We start from the raw sequence: 10,586 nt of genomic DNA on the forward strand, positions 1-10,586 counted from the left end.
GAATCGGAAATGAAAGAGGATTTTCCATGCTGTGGCTGACATCCAAGACGCCAGGAGCCGTGGTGGATCCGTGGGGATCCTCGGATGACGAATTGTGCTGACAAACACTGGACGTAATTCTCTCTGGCAAAGCAGCTCAGGGCATGTTATCCTTCTTTCATTCCCTTCCCTCAGATGTAGTCACCAAGAGTTTCTAAACATGACACTGGTGTGCAGTATCCTGCCTGGCTCACCCACCAGCCTGCATCCCCTCACACAGACCCCTGGGGTTTGGTGTGAGCATCATGTGGCGGGGAAGAAGTTACAAAGCAAACCAAGCACAGTTTAAGCATTGTTTCCCTGGCTGAATGGTGGTTCAGAAGAGGCACGACAAAGGGGACGGCTGTTCCTTGCCAGCTTCGTGCTCATCGGGGTCAAGGGGAGGGCTGGGAGCTCTGGTCTCTCTCCCTGCCACCCTGGGCAGCTTCACAGAGAGGGCTGCAGGGAAGTGGGGCATTTCAGCCCATGTCTGGTGATTCCTCGAAGTGTGTGGGAGCACAGGTCATGCTGGGATGTATGGAGAGTGTCTCCCAGTCCAGCAGCAAACAGCAGCAGCTGTGTGCCGGTGAGGGGAAGGCTGGGAAACCCCAAAGATGGAGAAACCAGAGCTGTCAGCCACGAACCCATCAGTGACTGGCATTGCCCACCTGCAGAGTCTGATCTTCCTGACTGAGTGGACAATGGCTGCAAGCAGGGCAGACACCTGGGTCAAACACACAGTGAGAAAGAGGGAAATGCTCTGAACCCACTTGTGGAGATAAGGGTGGAGCAGATCCCATGATTTGCTATCAGTAAGGAGGCCTTATGAGAGAGCAGATCCCAGTAATGCAGGCACTTGCTTTCCCAGTGTGTGGCTGTTCCCTGTACACACACATTTTAGGGCCAAGGGACTGCAGGAGCCCAAGGGTGCAGGGCTGTAGGCAGTGCCAGGCTCACACCACACCACGGCTATCTCTTCACTCTTCTGTAACCAAAACCTGCAAGGCAAATGTCTGGGAGACACACGAGAGGCACAAGTTTAGCAGCAAGCATGTGTGCGCACACGTGCGCCGGCCGAAGGGCAGTGCCAGTGCCAGGCTCCTGCCAGAGCCACCCACGGGGGCGGGTAGGACAAGCCAGGGATTGGCACAGGCCAGGCTGGGCCCTGCCAGGGTAGGTGGGGGGTGTGACACCGTCTGCCCTGCACCCATGTGCCCGGGCACTGCACGTCCGCAGCCTCCTACGCCCAGGAGCCCGGCTGTCCCACAGGCCCCGTGCACAGGTCCCGCTGTGGCCCAGACACCATGTGCCCTTGACCTGTGTGTCCAGGTCCTGGTGTGCCCTGGGCACAGACTTGGGACCCTGGGATACTATGCCCTCTGCTCTCGTCATCCCTTATGCCCAGAACCTCATATCCCCAGCATCCTATATCCCCAGGACACCATGCACCTGGACTCCAAACCTCTGGGACCTCAGGAGCCCAGGACCCCAAGATCCTGTGCTCTCTGCTCCGTGCACCCCTTATCCCCAGAAACCCATATCTCCAGAACACCATACTCCCAGGACACCATGTAACCGCACTCCATATCTCTGAGACCTCAGGGCCGTAGGACCCCGGGATCCTGTGCCCTCTGCTCTCTGCATCCCTTATCCCCAGGACACCATGTAACTGCACTCCATACCTCCATGGGACCTCAGGAGCCCATGACCCTTGTCCTGCTGAGACCCCACATCCCTGGCACTGCATGTCCCCAGACCCTCGCGACCCCATGCCCCTGGGAACCCCACGACCCCGATGTCCCCAAATCCCCAGGGACCTCCAAGCATGCCTGACCCCATGCCCCCAGCCCCCGTCCCCCTCCCAAATCCCCGGCAGCGCCCCCTCCCCGCGGCATTCCCGCCCCGCCCCAGCGGGACTCCGCGCCCTCGGCCAAGTTTCCTGGAACTTTGCCTGGCGTGACGCGCGCGCCGGCGCCGGGCCCCGTCCTCCCGGCGCAGCCAATGGGCGCGCGGGGCGCCGGCGCGGCGGCCAATCAGCGCTGGCCGGACAGTTCCGCGGTCCTGACCGACCTTCGCCGCCCGCGCGGGGGGGGCCATAAAAGGGCCCCGCGGCGGCGCGCGCCGCTCCCGCCTCCCGGCCCTGGCTGCGGCGGACACGGCACCGGCGGCACCGCGGGACCGGCGGGAGGTGAGCGGGGGCACGGAGGGGCCGGCCGTCCCCGGGCGCTCGGGGTAGGGGGGAGGCCGTTTCTCCGCAGCGCACCGCGGGGAGGCCGTTTCCGCGTACCGGGTTCCCGTGCACTGGGATCGCGGGCGTCCTGTGCGCTGAGCGGAGGCCGTTCCCCTGTACCGGGTGCCCGTGCGCCGGGGACGTGGGCGTCCCGTGCACCAACGGGAGGGAGGGAGGGAGGGAGATCCCGTGCACCGGGATACGGGTGTCTCCTGCACCGGCGCGCCGCGGCGGCTCGCTGTGCCCCGCGCCGGCCAGCCCCTGCCGCAGCCCCGGGAATTCCCGGCCGCAGCCCCGGGAATCCGGTCGGCATCCCGGCACTGACCGCCCGTCTGCCCCCGCAGGTCCGGGCCGATGGTGGGAGGCAGCCCCCGGCGGAGCCCGGCCGCCCGCCATGCCCTGGAGCGTCCGGTGGGTCGGCGGCTGCGGCGCCCAGTCCCAGAAGCAGTGCAAGAAATCCTCCTTCGCCTTCTACCAGGCGGTGAGGGACCTGCTGCCCGTCTGGTTCCTGGAGGACATGCGGACCATGGAGGTCTTCCACTGGGAGGACGGGGGCAAGGTGAGCGTGTACTCGCCCTCGGAGGCGCTGCTGTACGCGCTGGTGCACGACCACCAGCCCTACGCCCGGCACCTGCTGACTAAGTTCCCCCAGAGCGCCCTGGCCGTGCCCAGCCAAAGCTTCAGCTGCTGCCAGTCGGCCCCGCACCTGGCCATGGCCGTCCGCTACAACCGCGTCCGGGTCCTCTTCCGAATCCTCAAGGCCATCCAAGCCTTCCCGCCGGGCGACAGAGCCGGGCACCTGGACCGGCGGGGCTGCAGCCGCGTGGAGGGCGGCAAGACAGCCCTGCACATCGCCTGCGAACTGGTGCGGCCCGAGTGCCTGCTCCTGCTGCTCGGGCACGGAGCGTCCCCCTGCCTGCGGGACAGCGCCGGGAACACCCCCCTGGACACCCTGCTGCAGCAGATCTCGCACATGCCGGCGGCTAACGTGCGTGCCAAGCTCCTCTGCCTCGACTGCCTCTTCTTCTTCGTGCCTCAGGACCTCCAGTTTGCAATGAAACAGCAACTGTTGGACAACCGCCAGCAGTGGCAGGACCTCCTGGGGGAGAACAGGTTCCGATGCCTGGTGGGCTTAGCTCCCCCATCACTGTTTGTCGGAGCCATGCGTGTCTTGATCAGGACCATTTCACCTGAGCATTTCCCAGAGGCTCTGGACAATCTGCCTCTGCCTCATTTTCTAAAGCCTTTGGACTTGAAACTGGAGAGCTAGAGGGGCGGTATGAGAGCCTCCCGCTCACCTGACAGAAATAGACTTGTGCTAAAAGTGTATCAGTATACAAAGCTGCTAATGCAGTGGCCAAGTATCTGTTTTAATGAGAGCTGTATTTTTAAAAGAATTATATCTGGCACTTTACAGTATATTTTATTTAAAGACCCTTGTGATGAGGTGAGGGCCGTGCTGCATTTTATAAAGATGTTCTATGGCATGTACAAATGAGGGGATGTGGAAGAACATATTTGTAAATACATCTGAATAAACCAGTGGCAGATGTGATCAAAATACAAATCAAGCAACTGAAAACCCTGGAGTGGCATGTGCCTTGGAAAAGCGTGTGCAGGGTGGGGGAGTATCTTTTTGTTAGGATTTCCCTGTTACATAAGCCTCGCTGTCCTGGAACAGGATGACTCCTTTTTTACAGCTCTCCTAATACATCTTGGCAGACTTGTGGGTTTTTTTTAAAGGCACAGATGAAAACTTCCTCATCTTGTACACAAGACCAAAGAGAAGCCAGATACTGTTACAACTTCCCTAAACAAGCCTGCCAGAGATGTGCATGTGAACAAAATAGATTTTAAAATATGCATAAATAACAGTTGGCTTCCTTCTAAAGTTCTCTCTATTCTTCTTGGAGGACCAAGGTGCTTGTTGTCAGGCAGTGGAGACCTGGAATACAAACACTGCTCTGGCCAAAAATGCTCCTGCCCTGGCAGGGCTGGACGCTGCAGCCCCTCTGTGTGATTGCTGCAGGGTGAAGAGGGTAACACACAGCAGGAGGGCCAACCTGCTTGTGCCTGCTCTCTGCTATTCCCAGATGGATTTCAGGAGGTATGGCAAGGGCCCAGGACCCTAGAGCATGGCTTTTTAGATGAACTGTGGATTCTGGTCCCTCCACTGCCACTCCCCAGCAGGTACACTCTGAGTACCAAAGGAATAGCTTAGATCTCTAACCTTCCCCCAACTATCCCTTTAAGATGCTCCAAGGTACATAACACCCCCCCCCCCAGCTGCTCCAGATCAAAAAGCCCTTTAGGGGTAATGTCCTGCTTCTAATACTTCTATTTTGACCAAGCAAAGGGTACAGCTTCAGTTCTTTGCTGTGCAACCTTTACAGCATCTGGGCAGTCCCTGTAGAACTGGCACCGTCCCTGTGTGCTCTGCAGGGAGCTGTGCTTGCTCCACCGACACTGCAATGATAGCAATCTCCTAGGCCACAGCACTGGAGCTTTGGCTCTGTTCTTGGAAGCTGTCATTGAAACTGGAGGGTTTCGTTTCAGTGCTTAAATTCATAGCCAGGGAGTTGTTTGCTACTTGAACTATTTCAGCACTGCTGTTCCCTCTGGGGTCATCAAGGAACTGATGCGCTCAGAGAGAAGAGGTCATGTTCAAGGCACAAATGTCTTTATTTGTAAATTAATTTTGGTTAAGGGAAAAAAACCAAAACACCACAGAATGAGGCACTATAAGCTGTTCATCCTTCAGAAGAGCATAGTGGTATTTCATCTAAAATAATCTCCAAACTGCAGCACAATAAAAGATAAGCCATACTTCTGATATTTGAGAAGAAACAGAAAGAAGATTGCTATTCTTAGACTGATGGCACTGAAAATGTTTCCTAGAAGAGCAAATGTTCCTTTTTTTTCCCAAGAAACCAAGCTGATACATGCTCAAACTAATTACCATGGGAAATTTAGGTCCCTTGCTGGAAAGCATGGAACAATTCTGTTTTGTTCAGCTACCTTGTGGATTATAAAAATACAGAAATCTAAAGAACTAATCCCTCAGCCACTTTAAAAAAAAATTAAATATCTGTGTTACTAAATTCTTTACTGGAGTACATGTTCCCCATTGGTCCTGTGATAATGGTGTGGAAGCATCTTTCAAAACAGACAAGTAGTAAAGCACTCAAGTCTAACTTGCACATGGCAAAGTGTTGTGAGGTGGGGGAAGAGACAGAGCTGGGGGTGGGAGGAAATGTTTATCAGCTTTGCTGACAGAGATATAATGCGATTCAGCACTGGGGAGTTGGTTAGTTGAACGGAGCACTGGAAGATGCTCCCAAGCTGTGAGGGTAATTACACATTGGAACAGCATGACAGGCTGGGCGGGACATCCTGCACCTTAAAATGAGCCCTTAGCAAAACATGAATTCGAGGCAAAGGCTGCCCTGTGATTCACTACGGCCCTCCCACCAGCCCTGGGGTAATTAATTTCAACAAACAAAACTGGATTCCCTCCACATGTTTGTGATGGGTCCAAAGCCAGGGAACTGCTGTGCCCTTCCTGTTATTCTGGGACAGAAGTCAGACTTAGTGCTGAGCCCACACTGGGGTTTGCTCTGCTGGAGGTCACAGATGGACCTCACTGCGTGTGGCTCACTGATGTCTGCAATGCTTAATGTGGAGGGGCTGAGGGGAACTGTGGGCAAACTGCACTGCTGACTACATGGATCACTCACCCAACGGGGTCCAGGCTTGTTTTTCAGACAGAGTCACAGCTTGGAAAAGGGCTGGAGCTTCTTGGCTTTGGAAACAGAAGCCGTTTGTTTATAGAACAACCAATAGCAGCATCAGCTTTCCTCAGACTGACCTGCCAGCATGTCTCTGTCCTCTGCCACCTTTGGAGCACAATGGAGTGCAGGCTCCACAGCCTGTTTAGTTTTCCATCTCTTGGAGAAGGCTACCAACAAAAGTGCCAGTTGCACCACCACTGACAAGCTTAATAAAGCAAACATGGACAGGGATTATGTCACTGCAGAAGAGGACTGTGGTGCTAGAGCCAGGGAGCTGGCCACGAAGGTGTGGGAAAGAAGATTCACCAAGTCCTAACACCATGAGGGCACGGGGGTAAGGAGATACACTTAAAAGTCTTACCTGCAAGGTAAGTTCTGTCTTACCTGCACAGGTTAATGTAGTCACACAAGGCAAATCACTCACCTGTAGAAAAAGCTTTCAAAAGCATGTAAGGCAGTATACAGAGCCAGCATTCCTTAAAAACTTAGTTACAGCCAGCCCTCTAAAAAACTGCTTTCTATTATGAAAACTACTTTCTATCATCAGTGATGAACTCTAATAAATATTTCCCATGGGTTGCTCAAGCACTTTAAAACCATAATATTCATATACTACCCACCTTTTAGTACAAAGTGGTTTTGTTTGCTGTGACAGGTAAAAAGGCCTGAAACATTTTCATTCAGAAAGCAAGGGGAGAGAGGAAGTACTGAGTTACCTTTAATTTTCACTCTGCAATTGACTCCTCTCTGTGGCTCCCAGTTTAGCCTGTCTAGAGTTTGCTGAAGGAGATGAAGTCTACTGTAATTTTGAGTAACTCATTTAAAAGATGGATTTGTGATTTTTAACAGTCTTCTTTTACTCAAAATATTAAGTAGTTAAAGAAATCAAACACAAAAGTAGGTGGTTTAAACAGTCTAAAAAATCCCTTACTATAACATTTGTCTCTGACATACAGCCATGCCATACAAGCTGGAACCTTGTCCTTGCCATGGTCACAGCCTGGTACAAGCACTGCCAGAGGTGGGCAGTGCTTAATTTTGGTAGAAGATGCCAATATTAAGCACACATGAAAAATCAGCTGCTTCACGAATATGCACAGATGTGGAGTATCAAGGTTCCCATTCAGGACCATACAAAGAATATCTGCTGCAAACAGGTAAGGGTTTCGTAACAACTTCACAGGGAAAGATGTAGGGCTGTTAATGAACAGACTCCTCCTTGCAGACAAGCCTTGCAAACTGAGGCAGGCATTAAGTAAAGGAGAAAATGAAGGAGGAAACCAAGAGCAAGGCCTGCCAGGGGAAGAGGCCTTGGCAATAGGTAAGGCTGCAATTATAGGCTGGTTTGAAAACAAAGTTCAAAACAGTAAGATCTGGCATAGAGGCATAGAAAGACAGGTAGCAGAAATGGGCCAGCGTTCCAGATTTGTTTCTCAATCCCTATTTGTCCTATGTCTGGTGTTCAGGCCATATGGGTTTTTGACTTGCAGTATAAGAAATCTATTGACATCAGCAGATCATTGTGCATTGCATCATCCTGTCTGGGCAAACAAGGCACCCGTGCCATATGCTCAATATTTAAACACTCTAAATCCTTCCAAATCAACTTTCATAACACCTAAGTTGATGGCACTATTTCCATCACTGCTTGGTGTCAGCACCTATCTGAGGGTACATCACCATTAATTCCCCGCCTGGCTTCAGTGGTCTTTCCTCCTACAACATGTGGAAAGGAAGCTCTGCTTATGACTTGCTCTAGACCACATCAAACTGTCCTCTATTATCATGCACAAGAATCAGATCTATGATGCTGCAAGGCTGCTGCTTGCACTGATTTATTCCTGCTCTTTCTACCATGCAGGTACATTTGCATGGGTAATACAAGAGAAAAAAAAAAATCAGAGATTCTCACTCCTTCTACAAGAAATGAATCCAAGTTTAGCTGGGGTACAAAGGTTGCCCTCACTTACCCTGATGACCTCTGAAATGACTGGTATCTCTTTGCCCAGTGGTTTAGTTGATAAATGAAAAAAAAAACAAACCAAAACAAACACACATAAATCAACAAAGCAAGTCTTTAGAATCCTCAAAGAGAAACTCATTATGTTTAGGAATTATTGCTACAGCCAGAAGAGTCCAGTCTTCTAGTCTCAACTGTGTATGATGCAAGCCAGCAGTTCCCATGTTGAGCTTATCACATGACTGATTGACAGCATCTGCTTTAAATCCAACCCTATTTCATAGATTTTTAAACTGTGAAGCATACAAGGCTCTCTGAGGAACTTGTGGCTGAGCCAAGCAAGGGTCCCATCCAGCTAACCTCAATCTCTCATCTGTCCCTAAACCCCAAAAAATCCCTTGCCATCAACCCTATCTCCTTATTTTGTAGGAGAAATTATTAATTTCCTAATGCAAATGCGAGAATGGACTAAAATGGATCTGAGTCAGCAAGGAGAGAGGTAGAGACCCAATTGAGAGAAGCAGGGAAGGCAGAGAAGGACTTTGAGCTGTCCCACACCTGGACTTCAGCTCTCTGAGCAAGGTTCCAGCAAGTCTGAGTCAGTAAGTCAGGACTGTGGGTGAGCTGCAGTCACACACACCAGCCATTGTAAAGTTATTTTCCCTGTACCACAAATCTAATGAGAAACAGTGCAAATCAACACTTCTCCTTCGGGAAAGGATATTAGGCCTGAAAAGCTCAATTCCCCTGTTCAGGCCTGATGCAACCCATTCTGAGCCATGGCAAGTTACCTGCACAGCTGGGATATGAAGGGACACCATGGGCCAGTCTCCCCTTCCCTGGGCTCCCCAACTAAAGCAAACACAAGGGCAACAAGCTCTGTGGATATGAAGAGGGAGATGAAAAAGGCATTGGGGCCAGCCAAGTCCTTCCCTTAGGGTCCCCTGTGGAAAGCAATGGAAGGAGGCCAAGGGAGGAGAAAGAGACTTCCAGGCAGAAAGCACTTGGCTGCACGCCTCAGCCAGGACAGGGAGCAGCTTCCAGCTCCCAGGACAGCAGTGCCCTCCCTGCCACTTGGCTCCCTGATTCCTGCACTCTTTGCCATGAGCACCAGGAGCTCCTCTCCCACAGCCTCATGGCTCTGAGGGCCAACTGTCTGAGCTCCCACCAGTTATCAGGCAGTGTCCACAGACCCTGACTCTGTTTGGAAGACTGGGCAGCCCCATCTTCTCTCTCAGCCAGCAAAGCTCCTTTGCCCAAAATTGTCCCTCTGCTCGCTCCTTTGTTCCAGCCCCAGTGCTAATTACTGTTTTGATGTAAGGGGTGCTTTTTTGGCATTATGCTCTTAATATTCAGGCTTTATTTTATAATCATTAGGGCTTTTCCTTTTAATAGTGCAAGTAAATTGTAGTAAACACATACTACATCACACTCTTGTTTTTAATGTGATGTCATTTCCCTGACAATGTTTGAGGCAGCGTTTTAGAGCAAAGCCTAAATGGATAAGTAATTTCTAATTCACAGTAAGGAGAGAATGAAGTCCCTTGAGGAGCTGAGTTTTTGAACATGGTTTCCTCCAAAACCATCTGCTAATGCTCTCCTGCTCTCTCCAACGCCTGCAATAAGGAAAGCTAATGATGGTTAGTGACTTAAAGTGACAAGAAAGAGGGATGCAGACTCTCGAACTGATTTCAGTTTCTTGTTAATGGCACACTCAGTCAGGGCTGTGGTCAAAGGCAGGCTGGATAAAATTCCCAAACTAGTAATGAAAGTTACCCAAGCGACTGCTTGTCCACTGCTTCTGTGAGGAGATGGGCACACCGCTCTGTGGAACACACCTGCAGCCTCGCCCAGCAGGACTGGGGCTGGGACCCTGAGCCTCCAACAACTGCTGAGAGCACCGTAGGGCCACAGAGCCATTGCAGAGCTCCCAGCACTAGCAATGGGAAAAACACTCAGAAGCCAGTGGGAAGGGTGTGGCACTCCCTTGGGTTTGCCTCCTCCTTCAGATGCCCAGGGTTTGACTCAGCCTTGCTGCCACCTCATTTTCCCTGCCAGTAGCAGCACCAGGGTTACACCGCGAACGCCCAGGCAGAAAAACACCTCCTGTGACAGCTGGGAGCAGCTGGGAGGGCAGTCCAGGTGAGTCACTCACTGAGTCACTCATCAGGTAGAATATTTTGAAGGATAAAACCAGACAATTTCCTTCAAAGTGATATGCCAGTTACGTGTCACTCAGGCTGCCTTCAATATGGAGAACGCTGGCTGTGGTGTATCGTGTGCCAGCCAGAGATGGCCAGTTCACACCCAGAAACATCATCCCAACCTCCACAACAGGTCAGCAAGCCTATCATCCCTTCAGCCAGGGCTGTGGTATCATGCTCTAGGTCAAAGACTCAGGTTGTATTTCCTCATAATCCTTTGTTCTAGTCAGTCTGGTCTCTGTGAGACTATGACTCGTCCTCAGGGGTTGTCACTCCAGACTGTGTGTGCAGTGGGAGGCACTCCACCCTCCATTCTTTCTCTCAAGAATAAAGTCCTCTCTACCAGCACAGCCTGTCCCAAGGCTCTTCTCTGCCATTCTGAC

General features: G+C 51.9%; 1 protein-coding gene across 1 annotated transcript; it reads left to right on the forward strand.

The window, feature by feature from the left end:
* The first annotated feature begins 2,119 nt into the window (after nt 1–2,119).
* Nucleotides 2,120–3,830, forward strand: ANKRD9 (ankyrin repeat domain 9). The gene is made up of 2 exons (XM_050335448.1): nt 2,120–2,206; nt 2,593–3,830. Exon 2 carries the CDS (start codon nt 2,643–2,645, stop codon nt 3,516–3,518), a length of 876 nt encoding a protein of 291 aa, XP_050191405.1. The 5' UTR covers nt 2,120–2,206; nt 2,593–2,642; the 3' UTR covers nt 3,519–3,830.
* Nucleotides 3,831–10,586: the final 6,756 nt, after the last annotated feature.

Source organism: Myiozetetes cayanensis, unplaced genomic scaffold (assembly GCF_022539395.1).
Source record: "Myiozetetes cayanensis isolate MyiCay16 unplaced genomic scaffold, myiCay2020 scf6-25, whole genome shotgun sequence".
In the NCBI taxonomy this organism is placed as follows: domain Eukaryota; kingdom Metazoa; phylum Chordata; class Aves; order Passeriformes; family Tyrannidae; genus Myiozetetes; species Myiozetetes cayanensis.

What these genes read in the sequence shown, in the direction of transcription:
- ANKRD9 (XM_050335448.1), top strand. Translation starts at nt 2,643, where the DNA reads ATGCCCTGGAGCGTCCGGTGGGTCGGCGGCTGCGGCGCCCAGTCCCAG.